We start from the raw sequence: 15,798 nt of genomic DNA, 5'->3' as shown, positions 1-15,798 counted from the left end.
TTCTCAGCTACCCTCAAGCATACCTTACCCTTCCAGAAGGAGAGAGAAAATCAGCATTCTCCAGGATTCAAGCTTTTTCTTGTCCACTTTCCACCTCCGGTTTTCTTATATAACTAGTGAATGTGTTTAAAGCAAATCGAGAAACAGAAAAAGTCAAAACTATAGAAAATATCAGGTTATTCCTGAAACTTGGACTCTGGAACCTTCATAATTCATCCATCTCCTATTTTTATTTTAATCTTAAATAATTAATCTGTCTCCTATTTTTATTTTGACTTTCCATGACAACCTCCTGATTAAAAATATGTTTCCATCCTTTTGTAGTACACATATATATATTTTTTTAAACCCTTAACTTCTGTGTATTGACTTATAGGTAGAAGAGTGGTAAGGGTAGGCAATGGGGGTCAAGTGACTTGCCCAGGGTCACACAGCTAGGAAGTGTCTGAGGCCGGATTTGAACCTAGGACCTCCCGTCTCTAGGCCTGGCTCTCAATCCACTGAGCTACCCAGCTGCCCCCTACACATATATTTTTATTTTTATTGAGTCTTTTACATCTCCTGCCTCTTAAATGTCTTCTTCCTCTCCACTCACCTTCTCTGTAACATTCTTGCCAGTAGCTTCACTGTCCAAATGTGCCGGGCACTGGGATGGATACATTGAGAGACAAAGGTTAGTTTTACATTTCTGAAATATCCCCATATTTTGTTCCCAAATTTCAGATGTTTCAAAGAAAGCTAAATTTATAAACAAATTGAGAGATGGATTTGGAAGCAGGGAGACCTGAGTTCAGATTCTGAATTTGACACTTACTAGCTGTGGGGCTTGTGACTATAAGTCACTTAATTTTATTGAACCTCAGATTCTTTATCCATAAAATCAGAGGACTGAACTAGATGGACTCAAATCCCTTCTAGCTCTAAATCTATGATCCTGTTTTTTCTATGTAGGGCCTGAAGTCAAGTATAAAAAAAAATAACAATAATAAAGAATGTCTGTATAGTTCTTTGAGTTTTGCAATGCTCTTTTGCATGTTATCTCATTTGAGCCTCTTGAGATATTGGCTGTTATTATTCCCATTTTACAGATGAAGAAATTGAGATTAAGGGAGATGAAATGGATGGCTGAGAATCACATAGCTAATAAGTTTCTGAGGCAGAATTTGAACTCTCATCTTTCTCCCCTAAGGCCAGCATTCTTTCTGTTGTATCAGCTAGCCCTCTAACACCCAGATGTAGAATCAGACAATACTGTAGCTGATGCGTGCCTAACTCTTTCCATCTCATCCAGACCTGTGCCAGGGGATGGATCACTCCATCACGAGAACCATTTTGTTTTCCTTGTGAGGAAGACACTGCCCCACTTTCCTTGTCAAAGATACTGAGGACCAGTGCAGTGAATGCTTGCTATCCATGGGTCTTACTCTCTTCTGAATGAGTGAAAAAGCCTTTAGTAGGCAGAGCTCAGGGCTAGGCAAACAAGTGCAAAAGCAAAGGCAGTCCCTGCCCTTGAGCTTATATTCTTGCCAGGGAGAGTACTTTGGTCCAGAATGATGTAGGAATAGGGTAAATTGACATCTCATTCAGAAACAGTGGCAGAGTTGATTTGATTATGGTTCTAGAATTAGAGAACTGGGCCAAAGGTCCTGCAGGTGGGTGTCTCCGGTGTGGGTGGTTGGATGGTCAAGAGGGAGGAAATGGCAGAGATGGGGAGGAGGGAGGGAAGCGCCCCATGGTGAGGACTTCTCCTGAGATGGTAGTCTTGGAAAGGCTATCACCAAACCAGAGCACCAAAGCCCCAGAGAATTTCCTTCAGGGCATGGTCTACGATCTAGACAGTGAAGCTACTGGCAAGAATGTTATAGAGAAGGTGAGTAGAGAGGAAGAAGACACTTTAAGAGGCAGGAGATGGGCAATAAAGCATTTATTAAGCATTTACTATGTGCCCAGAACTGGGGGTACAAAGAGAGGCAAAAGATGAGAAGCTCACAGTCTAATGGGATAAATAACATGCAAAGAAATCTGTCCAAGCAAGATGCATGCAGGGTAAACTGGAAATAATCAAGAAGGGGAATGGAGTAGCCTTAAGGAGGATTGGAAAAGATGAAGATCTGCAAAGTAGAAGATGAGATTTCAGCTGGATTTGAAGGAAGCCAGGAGGTAGAGATGAGGAAGAAGACCGTCCCATCCATGGAGGATAAAAAACGAAAAAGAGAAGTTGGAGACAGAAGACCTGGGCTCAGTCCCAGCTCTCCCGAACGTAGGAAAATACCTAACTTCTCCCAACCTCAGTTCTGTTTTCCTCTGTAAGTGAGAGATAATATTCCCTGAAGTAGCCGACTCACTAGATGGTCATGAACTTCCAACAAGATGTTGAAGGTATTTTTTTGTTTGTTTATTATTTTTATTATTTATGATATTTTTATTATTATATATAATACATTATATTATTTATATTATTATTATGCCAACCCAAAGGTCTCATTGACTGATACCTATCATATCTGAGTCTTCTTAAAAGATGTTTTTAATGGCAGGCGTTGCCTTCTAAGACATGTTGAGGGGGGGATACATCCTCGTGGAAACAGGTTGGTAAGGTAGAGAGCAGAAGAGGCAGTTAGCCAGGCTGGGGAAGTAACTGTAATCAACCATATCGAGGATGTTCTGCCTGGAGTGAAGAATATTTGAGATTGCCTTAAGATCCTCACCCACTCTTTGATTCCTGGCAATTCTCTTAACCTCTGTCAGCCTCAGTTTCCTCATCTGTAAAATGGGATTAAGAATAGCACCTATGTCCCACGGTTGTTGGGAGGATCAAATAGAATATATGTAGAACACTTTGAAAGCTTTAATGTTGTGTGTGTGTGTGAATTTTATTTATTTATATGAGGGGAGCGATGTATCTATGCACATACACATTCATGTCCTTACATATACATATACAGTGTGTGTAGATGATAGATAATTAGATCTCAGCTCTTATTATGAAGCACCACAAAGGCCGCTTGGGGAATGGGCAGTGACCCGGATTAAAATGCCCCCCTTAAACCTTAAATGATTATACAAATATATTATTAATGTACTTTTTAGAAATGATCCTCCCTGACTCCCAGCTGTGTGATGCTAGGCAAGTAATTTAACCTCTCAGCCTCCGTTTAATCATCCGAGAATCTTACTGTGCTCTAAAAATATTATCATCATTATTATCCGTTGAACGAACTGGAGATAATTATCCTGGAAAACAGAAGGTTCGGGATGGATATAATAGTCGCCTTTAAATACTTGAAGGGCAACGATGCTGTTGTTGTAAGACAGATTATTCCTAATAATAATAAATGGCGTTTATTTAGCACCTTAAAGTTTGCAAAATGCTCAATACATATTATCTCATTCTGTCCTCATAATGTCCTTGTGATAAAGGTGCTAAATGATCCCCATTTTAGAGTTGAAGAAACTAAGGCAGACAATGATGAAGTGCTTTACCAGAGTCGCCCAGCTATTAAAGTGTCTAAGTAGGGACAGCTGGGTAGCTCAGTGGATTGAGAGTCAGACCTAGAGACGGGAGGTCCTGGGTTCAAATCCGGCTTCAGACACTTCCTAGCTGTGTGACCCTGGGCAAGTCACTTGACCCCCATTGCCTAGCTCTTACCACTCTTCTGCCTTGGAACCAATACACAGTATTGACTCCAAGACGGAAGGGAAGGGTTTAAAAAAATTAATAAAATTTTTAAAAGTGTGTAAGGCTGGATTTGAACTCAGATCTTCCTGACTTCAAACCCAGTGCTCGACCCACTATGCCGCCTTGCTACTTCAGTAAATCTGCTCTTTCTGTCCACAGCAGGCCGAAATAAGAAGAGTGAGTAAAGGTTTCAGAAGGGCGGATTTAATCTTGATATCAGCAGGAAACTTCCTAACAATAGAGCTATTGCAAAGTAGAACTGGAGGAAGTATGACCACCATCCCTGGAGGTTTTCAGAGGCAAATGACCATTCCATGGCTTGTATAGCATAGCAAAAATTATTCTTTTTAAAATATGTCTAAGGGGATAAGCTCTTGGGTCCCTTCTATCTCCGACATTCTGTTTTTAGAGCTGAGCTAAGTACTACACTAATCTTCTAAAAGAAAAGAAATTCTATAAGAGACAGAATTCTATGCCCGTGTTAGTCAAGTGGAGCAGTGGATAGAATGTTGGTTCTAGAGTCAAGAAGTCCTGATTTCAAATCTTGTCTCAGAAACTCTGTGAGCCTGGGCACATTGCTTAACCTCTGCCTGCCTTGGTTTCTTCAACTGTAAAATGATAATAATAAGAGCACCAACCTGGCAAGGTTGTCGTGAGATAATATTTTAAAGTTTGCAAACCTTAAAGCCCAATATTATTTTTGTTATTTTTATCACTATTACCTAAAGGGAAGGTTTAGATGTTTAGAAGAGAAGCAGAAGCTCTAAACACCAACATGGCCTCTTCTAGAATAGGCTATGACCTCACAATCTCAATCGTGTAGTTCAGGGGTTCCCAAACTTTTTGGCCTGCCCCCCCCTTTCCAGAAAATATATTACTTAGCCCCCTGGAAATTAATTCTTAAAAAATTTTAATAGCAATTAGTAGGAAAGATAGAAGCAACTGTGGCCATCACTGCCTCCTGGATCGCTGCAGCACCCACCAGGGGGCGATGGCGTCCACTTTGGGAATCACTGGTGTAGATTCTCCCCTCGTTAGTGGTCTTTAACTGAAAGCCAACAAAGCACTCATCAGGAGCATTGCCAAGTGGATTGTTGGTGGGATACAGCTTTTGGACTCTCTATTTGTGTGAAATGTTTGTAGTGGATTTAACCTTCTTATGAAACATGCTTTTTTTTTTTTTTTAAGTCTTGGTTTTTTATCTTTTTCTTTTAATATTCCTCTCAGGATCAGAGCGGTCCAGAAGCCATACGCAATGAAGAAAGCACCAAGACTGAAGTTGATCTTAAGCAGTTGCCAGAAAGTGACCGTACCCAATTGGTAGGTATTCCTAGAGTCTGTCTCTCTGTTAGAAATGAATTATTCATCTCTTGTACTCATTCAAATGAGATTGTCTATGAAGTATTTTGTAAACCTTACAGAGTTGCCTAAAGATTAGCTCACTCGCTATTATTCCAGTATTCTGTTTTTTCCCCGATTTGTTGTTTTTAATCATTTGTATTTATTTACTTTGGTTTTTTTATATCTTACATTTTCCAGGGCATCCCTTCCCCCTCTCAGTGATCCATCCTTTATAACAAAGAATGCAAAAAGAGAGGAAAATCAGTTCAGCAAAATGACTGATGTTTTGGAAAAAAGTCTTAAATATACACGTTTATACCCATAGTCCTCCACTTCTGTTTCATTTAATCCAAGATTATTGAAGTCAGTAATTATAATAAGAATGTACAATTGTATATAATATGCATATTTGTCTTAGGTTTAATTCTACATGCCTATTTACATTCTTTTTAACTCATTCCATCTTAGAATCAATCCTATATATTGGTTCTAAGGCAGAAGATTGGTAAAGACTAGGCAATGGAGGTTAAGTGACTTTTCCAGGGTCACACAGTTAGGAAGTATCTGAGGCCAGAGTTGAATCCAGGACCTCCTACCTCCAGGCCTGGCTCTCTAATCACAGACCCACCTAAGTGCTTGAACATTGAACATTGAAATGTTTGTTTCTCTCAACTAAGACTTTTTAGCCTAGTGTTATGATTAAAATGGATATAGTTACCAATTTCACTGAACAAAGGAGTGTCTAATGTAACTGGTGATAAGGATTAGGGGATACAAAACAGCCTGAAGTAGATTGACTTAAGATCTTTTTATAGAAAATATTCTAGGTTTTCCCCTTTGGAACCACCAAATCTCTTCTTTTTCTAAAGCCGTGCTCATCTTGTCCATTTTTTTTTTTAAACAAAATACATTGTGTTTTAAAGCCCAATAAAATGGAATTCTATCCGTGATCTGAATTAATTCTCTTGATAGGTAATAGTCTCCCAAAAGATCCTGCCTCTGAGGGTTACCCATGTTGCCTCAGGCAAGGCCTTTGATTTCCACTTTCTTTCCTCTGGAACTTTATGTCCTCAGAGTTCCTTTCCAGTTCTAGATATAATTCTTTTTCCCAGAACCCTGAAAGGCTGTTAACCTATACTACCCATCTAGTCAATCAATCAATGAACAAGAATTTATCAAATATCTACTCTGTGCCAACTTGTGATAGAGCATCCTCTCATATTGGTCTGATCAGCCACACTCGAACACACTGAACAATATTGACTCCCATATCATGTTATTTTGGTCTTCTCCAAGTACCAAGGACAGCGACTGACCATCCAACTAGCTCTGTGCCAAGCATTGTGCTCAACACTGGAGATACAAGTATGAAGAATCAACCAGTTCCTGTTCTGAAAGGAGTTTACGTTCTAGTGGAAGAGATAAGAAATACATTTAAAATTATGCCCAGCTTGAATATCAAATTTACAAATATACACAAAAATTTTTGAGAGCGAGGCTTTATACAGAAGCTGCATCTTAAAAGAAGAGAGTTATTCTGTGTGGCAGAGACCAAGAAGGTGGATTCCAGTCATGGGAGATGGCCAGTACAATTGCCCAGAGAGAGGAGATTCAGTGCTCTCAATTAGAAAGAGAGAGAGGCTAATTTAGGGGATCATAAAATTGGGAGGGAAGAGAGAAGAGGAATCCCCAGTGGGGATTAGAAACTTAGGTTTGAACCAGATTAAATGGGATCTCAAACGTGAAATAGAAGAGTTGATATTTTATGCTAGAGACAACAGGTAGACCCATGGAGTTGTTAAATATGGGAGTCACGTGGTCATGTCTTAGAGGAAGGAAAATCACTCCAGTAGCAGATCTATGTATCTGTGTCTTCTATGAGAGAGAGTTTCTAAGAAGCTTAGAATCACATTTGCTTTCTTGTTTCCAAGACCGAGAAAATGTGATGGCTTCTGTTTACTTTTTGTCAGTTGTATTCGTCTCACTCATACCGTATCAGTGGCGGTATCTGAATTTGAACAAAAGTTTTTCCAGAACTCAAGCCTTCTGATTTCTGATACAGACTTAATTTCTCATCGCTCTGCCCACTGTCGCTTATTAGAAATTGTCCCAAAGAGCCTACAGAGCATTCCCCTCCTGTTCTAAATATAGTGTGTGAATAATTATGTCTGCCATTAAACCTAAACTTATTTTCTCTTTTCTTAGACCTAAACTCTCAAGAGGAGTATTTTGCTCTTTTTTTTTTCATGCAAAATCTTGAGTCCTGAAACCAGTTTTCTTTGCTAATTTACACTCCTTAGCAAACTGCCAAGGATGCTCTGTTGCCACATGGGAGCCCAAGCTGCTCATTTCCTGTTTAAGATCAAAGTTTAAAAAAAAAAAAAGTCAAAATCAAGATCTTAAGAATTCCCCTCTGGTATTGGTATTGGGAACAAGCAAGAATAGACTGGGTTGGCAGGCTTTATTCTTTGTAGTATAGACTTGGTTCCTGCACTGAGTTCTAGTGGGGGAATATAGAACACAATTCACAGTTTGATTTTCTTCCTATCTTGTTCTTTGGGAAATCACTTGAGGTTTACATACATGACAAATTTCACTTTATCCCAGATACAAAAAAAAAAAAAACTGTGATAAAGGCACTGCTGAGACCATATTTTATGTGGGAAATTTTAAAGAAAATCTTTTAGCTTCCTCTTTCAAATGCCTTACTGCTCCTTATTGAAAGCAAAAGGAATGGGGTCAACTAGGGAGCACAGTGGATAGAGCATTAGACCTGGGATCAGGAATACCTGGGTTCAAATCTGACCTGAGACTCTTCCTAGCTGTGTGACCCCGGGCAAGTCACTTAACCCCAATTGTCTAGCTCCTAGCACTTTTCTGCCTTGGAAGTGACACTTAGCATCAAATCTAAGACAGAATTTAAGTGTTTAAAAAAAAAAAAAAGGAAAGGCATGGAGAGACTAGCCAGACTAGCCATCTGAGGCCAGCTGACCATAATTATGCACTCAAAAACCTTCTAGAATTCAGGGCTAGTGAGGTGGTGAAATAGATAGAGTTCAGAGTACCAGTCCAGAAGTCACAAAGCCTTGACTTCAAATATATTTTCAGATACTTCATATCTGTGTGATCCTGGGCAAGTCATTTCTTCTCTATCTGCCTCAGTTTCCTCATCTGTAAAATGAGGATAAGAATAATACCTATCTCACAGGTTGTTTGGGAGATCAAATGAGAGTGGTAAAGTGCTTAGTACAGTGCCTGACCCAGGGTAAGCACGATAGAAATGTTAGCTCTTATTAAATCTACACAGAATATTTGCAAAGAAATTTATAGGAGAACTTAGGAATAGCTTCTATGGGTGAATCTCTGTTTTCTTGCTCCAAAGGTGGTTTTTTTTTTCTCCTTCTTACTTTCTGTTCTCAAAGGCTGCCTTGGAAATGGCAGATTTTCCCCTCCCCACCTTAGAAATCTTCAAGCAAATGCTGGATGACCCTTAATTTAGCATGTACATACCAGGATTTTTTTAGTGTTTGGGTAGTCCTCGTTGGTCACAGAGGTTTCTTCCAACTCTTAAATTCCATCTCTCTCTCTCTCTCTCTCTCTCGCACACTCAAAGGTGCATAAACTTAACCCCAGTGAAACCTCAAGTTTTCCTTTGATAAAAAACAAAAGTGTTGATTTTGGTTGGAAGGAAGAACAAAATCAGGCAGGAAATCCCACTATTGTGTTACGTAGAACACATCAGTCTTCTCTAATTTCTCCTTTCAATCATTTATCCATCGTGGAATGTTGGGCAGGAATTTCCACTGGCCTTTGGAGGTGTTGAACCATCCCTTATATATTTTAATAGTCCAGTTTTATCTGTCACCTCAGCCACTCTGAGACCACTCTTTAAGGCCGTGGGTACCATTCACGAATCACAAAACTTTAGAGTTGAAAGGGACCTTGTTGGCCATCTAGTCCAAGCCACAACCAAAAACCACTATAGCTTCCCTTACTAGTGGTCCTTAAACATCTGCTTAAAGATCTCCGAGGAGGGGCGCCGTACCACTTCCTGTGGCAGCCCATTCTGTTTGGGGATAGCAGTCATTGTTAGGAAGTAGTTCCTGACCACAAGCCTAAATTAACTTCTTTCCAACTTCCACCCATTGCTTCTGGTTCTGAACTCTGGGGCAAAATAGAGCAAGTCTTAGCTCTGTTCTTCTCTAAGATAAACATCGTATTTCTTTGACCAAGCCTCAGTTAAGATGGACACGAGGCCATCCATCATCCGGGTTCCCCTCCTCTGGACACTGCTCAGCTTATCAATGTCCTTATATTATGGCACCTAGAACTGAACCCAATACTCCAAATGAGGTCCAATGAGGTCAGTGCACAGGGGAGCTTTTGCTTCTCTATTCCTGGTTTACTGGGATCGCCTTAGGTTTTGGGGCTGCCCTATCAAAATGATGGCTGATATCAGGATTGTAGTCACCATCAATAAACTCTAGAACTTCTTCAGAATGACTATTGCCTAACTGTCTCCCCAAGCTTTGCATTGATCTCTACTATGATAAAACCCTGAATAGAGATTAAAAGTCCTCTTGGGTAGAGGCATACCTGGTTGGGGACTCTACCAGAATCTTTTTTTAAAAATTAATTTACTTGTTTGTTTGTGACATTAAAATTCCCAGATAATCCTCTCCCTTATTCCCTTCCCTGCACTAGAGAAGGCATCATTTGACAAAAAGATATATGTATATATCAAACTATATCTTGCTTATTTCTATTTATCAGTTCTTTCTCTGGCGGTAGACATACACAAGCCATTCTTTCAAACAGATTTCTGTTGCTATATGTAAGGTTCTCTTGGTTCTGTTCGTTTCCCTCTTTCTAATTTGATTTAGGTCTTTCCAGGGTTTTTTTTTTAATTATGCTGCTCATCATTTCTTACCATGCAATAGTATTCCATCATAATCTTATACTAAAATTTGTTCAGCCATTCCTCAGTTTCCACTTCTTTGCCACCACAAAGAGAGCTGCTCTAAATATTTTCAAACGTATAGGTACCCTTTTTTCCCTCATCACCATGGGAAACAGACCTAATAATGGTATTGCTGGGTCAAAAGGTATACACCGTTTTATAACCCTTCAGGCATAATTCTAGATTACTCTCCAAAATGGTCAAATCAAATCACAGTTCTACCAACAATGTATTAGTGTCTCCACTTTTCTGTATCCCCTTAACAATATAAATGAAATGGAAGAGTGCTTATAAAAATATGCATTGCCTGGACTAACAGAGAAGGAAGTAGAATAGCTAAACAAATCTATTTCAGAAAAAGAAATTGAACAGTCCACAAATGAACTCCCCAAGAAAAAGCATCAGGACCGGATGGATGTTACAAGAGAGTTTTACCAAATCTTTAAAGATCATCTAATTCTAATGTTAAATAAATTATTTAGAGCAATTGGTAAAGAAGGAATTCTGCCAAACTTTTTACCACAAAAAAGCAAGTAGTATACAAATCTATCAAAGAGTTGTGTGAAATGGCCATTGAGCAGGGAGGGTTGCCAGGGAATCTCAGGGCAGGAGGGATTTAAGATATTATCTCATCCAATGTTCACTTGGACAAGAATCCTCTTTATAGCATGCCCTTAACATGTGCACCTGGCTTCGCTTGGATGCCTCCTCTTTTGGAGAGGCGACATAATCCATTCCACTTTCAGGTAGCTCTCATTATTAATTTCCTCTGCAGCATTGAAATTTAAATTTACTTCTATTCAACATTCATTGTTCCTATTGCTGGACCCAAGTACAAGACTAACTTTTCCTCTGCGTGAAAGACCTTTAAATACTGAAGGATGGGCGATCCATCTAACTTCTCCCATGTCTTCATCATCCCCATCAAGGGGAGACCATGGTTTCTATTAGGAAGGCTCGAGTATCTAAGGTGATGTGGCCTCTTCTTCACCTAGGAACTGACTTCTCTTCCTTCTTGGCTTAGCTCATGAGTCCAGTTCCTTTTCCTAATACATTCTCTCCCTCCTTCATCATCTTCCCTCCCTCCCCAAATCAAAGCATTTTCTTTGCCTTCAGTTTTTTCTTTGAGATGTTTAAAGGAGAGATTCAGATTCTTTCTAGTTTTATTCTTTTCCTTTTTCTAACATAGTCTTCCTATTAGACTATAAGCTCCTCGAGGGTAAGACCTGTTCTGATTTTGTTTATATATGTAGCATTTAGCAATTCAAATTAATTTAACCAGCATCAGTGAAGTGCCTATAATGTGTCAAAAACTGTGCTAGATACTAGGAATACAAAGATATTCAAAATACTCCCTGCCCTCACCAAGTGAGCACAGTGCCTGGCACACAGTAGGTATCCAATACCAGCACCCAGTAGGCATCCTATAAATCTTGGTTAAAATTTATTTTTTAAAATGTAGTTTTATCAGCATCAAATCCTAGCAAGGACAACTGGATATATAATTTCATCTGAGTCTCCCATCTGTAAAATAGGGATAATAATACATAAATACATAATCTTGTGTTGATTTTAAAAAAAATAATAGTTAGCTATGTTGTGGGTTTGCAATTTAAGGTTTGCAAAGTACTTTACAAATATCATCTCTCTCATTTTATCTTCATGACAGCCCTGGTAGATATGTGCTTTGATTATCTCCATTTTACATTTGAGGAAACTGAGACCGCCACAGTTTAAGTGACTGGCCCAGAGTCACAAAGTTATTAAGTGTTTGAGTAAGGATTTGGGTCTTCCTATCTCCAGGTCTAACCCTCTTCCCCCTAAGCTACCTTGGAGGCCAAATACTCTCTTTTAATTCTCTGAAACAGTAAGATTCAAAGAACTGTTGATACCTTTTTGTAACTGGAAATCTGGGTCATTAAACTACTAATTGGAAATGTTATTTGTCTTCTGAGAACAACAAACCTCAATCTAGTAATATACGAAAACCCCCTTTTTGCCCTATTTCTGTTTTAGGATGAGGCACCCCAGGTGGTCAGCCGTATTCTGGCAGCAGATGAAGCCAAAGGAGGAGAGCTCCTTCCTGACAACGTACGTACCTGCTCTTACTCTCCCTTGGATTGTGGGGTCATAGTTTGATCTACGAAGTAGGGTTTGCTGTAGATACACAAGGCTGCTGCCATCTGCTGACTCTCTGGAGTCAAGGCAACATTGACCATTGTGCTCCTCCTTAGCCCAAGAAGAACACCAAAGCCCTGGACCACTTGCCTTCATCCCTGTTTAAACCCAAAGGGAGAAGACCCAAAGGGCCTCACGCTGACGCCTCACTAGTTTTTGTGCCTTCTAGTTTTTGTTTTAAGTTCTCTCCTGTAAACACAATCCTGGCATTCCCCATCCAATGAACTCAGCTTCAAGTATAGACCAGTCCCCTCTCATGCCACTCTGCAGATCCTACAGAATTATAGCAATAGTTGACCCCTTTCTGGGTCACGGACCCCTTCTTTGGGCACTCTTGTGCAGCCCATGGACCCCTTCTTAAACTAATATTCCTAAATGCATAAAATAAGATGACAAAGACCATCAATTATTGAAATTCGGCTTTCCAAATATGAGAAAACATTTGAACAGTTCCCCGAGCCCAGTAAAGAACCCTTCCTTGTTCTGCGTGCCGGAACCAGAATCCAAACCAGACCCGAGGACTGCCTCCAGAACCCTCCTTTTTCTCACCTGCCGCCTGCCCGCAGTCCTTCCCAGATGGCCTTCCATCTGATCTCAGGACCACCTCATGATTCAAGCAGAGGTGGTATTTTTGTCTCTCTTTTACAAATCCGGAAAAGCTGTAAAGGACTCGTCCAAAATCACACAGCTAATTAGTGCATTTGAGGGCCCTCCTGGGAGATGTTAAATAAGTGACTTCTCCACAGCCAGCTTTCCTCTCATCTGCCCCCGTCGCCCACACTTACCTCATTACCACAGGCCAGATACATCACGCTGGTTTTATTTTAACAAAAAGAACAGGAAATAGGAACTCGAGAAAGGCTGGGCATCGTCTAGCCCAAGTTGGGTCCCTGCCCTTCTCTAATCTAAAATGGCCAGTTAGACCGTCTGTGGGCCAGGACCCGGCTTTGGCCTTGCCCTAACTGGACATGTGTCTGGAGGTACTTCTAGAGCAAAGAGTGTTATTTAGAAACCATCAGACTGGGGCCAGCTGGGTGGCTCAGGGGATGGAGACCAAGTCCTAGAGACGGAATGTCCTGGAGTCAAATCTGGCCTGAGACACTTCCTAGCTTTGTGACCCTGGACAAGTCACCTAACCTCCATTCTCTAACCTCTACTAGTCTTCTACCTTGAAACCAATACACAGCATTGATTCTAAGATGGAAGTTATGGGTTGGTTTGTTTTTTAAATAAAAAATAATTTCTTGGGGCAGCTGGGTAGCTCAGTGGATGGAAAGCCAGGCCTAGAGACTGGAGGTCCTAGGTTCCAATCTGGCCTCAGACACTTCCCATCTGTGTGACCCTGGGCAAGTCACTTGACCCCCATTGCCTACCCTTACCACTCTTCCACCTATAAGTCAATACACAAAAGTTAAGGGTTTAAAAAAAAAATTTAAAAAAAAATAATTTCTTTTAAAAAAGAAATGATCAGACTTTACCTTTCATTTATATAAGAGGGAACTCATGTCTAGGAAGGATCAAGACTTTGTCCATGGTCACAGGAAGCTAGTGACAGAAAGGTTGGTAATGAGCTTGTCACTAAAGCAAACAGCCATCAATGGACAGATGGACAGACAGAAAGACAAATAGCTGGCTGGATGGACAGATGGATGGATATGTGAATGGATAGATAAATATCTATTTGTTTCATATGTAAAGTCTATAAATATATAATATTTTATATATAGGTATATAAAGTCTATAAATTCTCAGCAAGAGGGAAAATTGTTTTCAAATTCATATTTATAACTTGTTTGGAGTTATAACTTTGACTAGGGTGATACTATTATTTATTTATTTTTTGGGTCCTCACCTTCCATCTTGCAGTCAATACTGTGTATTGGCTTCAAGGCAGAAGAGTGGTAAACGTAGGCAATGGGGGTCAAGTGACTTACCCAGAGTCACACAGCTGGGAAGTGTCTGAGGCCAGATTTGAACCCAGGACATCCCGTCTCTAGGTCTGGCTCTCAATCCACTGAGCTACCCAGCTGCCCCCATAGGGTGATATATTTAGACAGAGCCTTAGGAGATCTTGAAAGGTATCTCCTCCATCTTCCCATGCTTTTATATTTGGAGAAGCTGAGAGCCCAAGAAAATTAAAGGACATGTTTAAGGTCAGGAAGATTTCAGGTATTACCTTGAATAGTATGTTCTCATGTCATGGGCCAAGAGAAAGCTGTCATTTGTTCACATTCCATTCATCAGTCTGCCTTGGACTTAAGTTCAAATCCTGACCCTCTAGTTTACTGCCTTTGTGATTTTGGTCAATTCACTTATTCCCTCTGGGGCCTCAGTTTCTCTTCTGTCAAATAAAAGGGTTGAGAAGTGACAAAATGAAATGGGAATGAGCCCCAATTTGGAGTCTTAGAATCTTATGTTTGAACCTCTTCTGACCTCTATTTCTATAATATAATTCTAATTACATACACTCTGCCTAATGCCCTCAAAGTTCTGTCAACTCTAAAGTTCCTATGAGCTTTGGGGAAAGAGAATTCATTTAGGTATTGATTTTATTTTTCTTTTATTCCCCCTAATTGGGGGTGAGAGGCAGTGACAATTTTAGAGATCCATTTATTCAATTTCCTTCCACTATATTTCAAATCTCACCTGAAGGGTTTCTTCCCTTCTCTAATGGTCTTTAAAATATCATCCTGGAAACTAGAAGGCTCTTCTATGCCTTGCCTCAAGTTCATATTAACCTCTTAGAAGTCAATATTTGTGGTATTTTGGAGAGAAATCAAAATTCTGGGGAAAAAAGTATTCTATAGACTGTTCTTGTCTTAATATTGTTGATTATGTAATTGAAGAGAGAACCCAAGAAAGAAAATTTTGGACCAAATAAAACTTTGTGCTTTCTAGGACATTCAAAGCTTAGTTTGGTAACTTCTCGTTAAAGAGGCAAAGGAGCCTCCCAGGAGAGCTCTTCCAGTTTTTGGTGGGCAAACGCTTTTTGGGATGTTCCACGTTCTCCTAAAAAATGGTTACATCCAAACAGATTCCCTTTTAAGGATTTTTAGGGTTTTAGCTCTGTTCTTTTCTGAGGTCACAAAGCTAAATTGCTTTACTTAATAGACTGTTGGGGCATGGAGTGAAAGAGGGCTTAATTTGCTTCATAATCAATCAACAAACATGTATTATGTGCCAGGCGTGGTACTAGTCACTCTGGGTACGGAGTCGTCCTCAAGGAGTGATGAAAAAGTACACGTAGGAGGTAGCTAGGTGGCTCCATCACTTAAATCCCCATTGCCCAGCCCTGATCACTCTTCTCCCTTGGTTCCAGTATTGATTCTAAGATGGAAGGGAAGGGTTTGTTGTTGGGTTTTTTAAAGTGTATTCAGGGGGCAATTAGGTAACACAGTAGATGGAACGCTAGGCCTGGAATCAGGAGGACCTGGGTTCAAATCTGGATTCAGACACTTCCTAGCTGTGTGACTCTAAGCAAGTCATTTAACCCTGATTGCCTAGCCCTTACTGCTCTTTTGTCTTAGAATTGACACTAAGACAAAGGAAGGAAGGAAAGAAGGAAAGAAGGAAGGAAGGAAGGAAGGAAGGAAGGAAGGAAGGAAGGAAGGAAGGAAGGAAGGAAGGAAGGAAGGAAGGA

The 15,798-nt window shown here is 40.1% G+C and overlaps 1 protein-coding gene across 1 annotated transcript in view; it reads left to right on the top strand.

The window, feature by feature from the left end:
• Window positions 1–15,798, top strand: part of PATJ (PATJ crumbs cell polarity complex component) — a 332,079-nt gene that overhangs the window by 258,147 nt on the left and 58,134 nt on the right. Inside the window, exons 31-32 of the mRNA XM_044674774.1 lie at window positions 4,907–4,999; window positions 11,997–12,071. Coding sequence (XP_044530709.1) covers window positions 4,907–4,999; window positions 11,997–12,071 — 168 coding nt within the window. The remainder of the gene's footprint in view (window positions 1–4,906; window positions 5,000–11,996; window positions 12,072–15,798) is intronic.

The sequence above is a fragment of the Gracilinanus agilis genome, chromosome 4 (assembly GCF_016433145.1).
Source record: "Gracilinanus agilis isolate LMUSP501 chromosome 4, AgileGrace, whole genome shotgun sequence".
NCBI classification, from domain to species: Eukaryota; Metazoa; Chordata; class Mammalia; order Didelphimorphia; family Didelphidae; genus Gracilinanus; species Gracilinanus agilis.
This window is presented reverse-complemented; position numbering and strand designations above follow the sequence as displayed.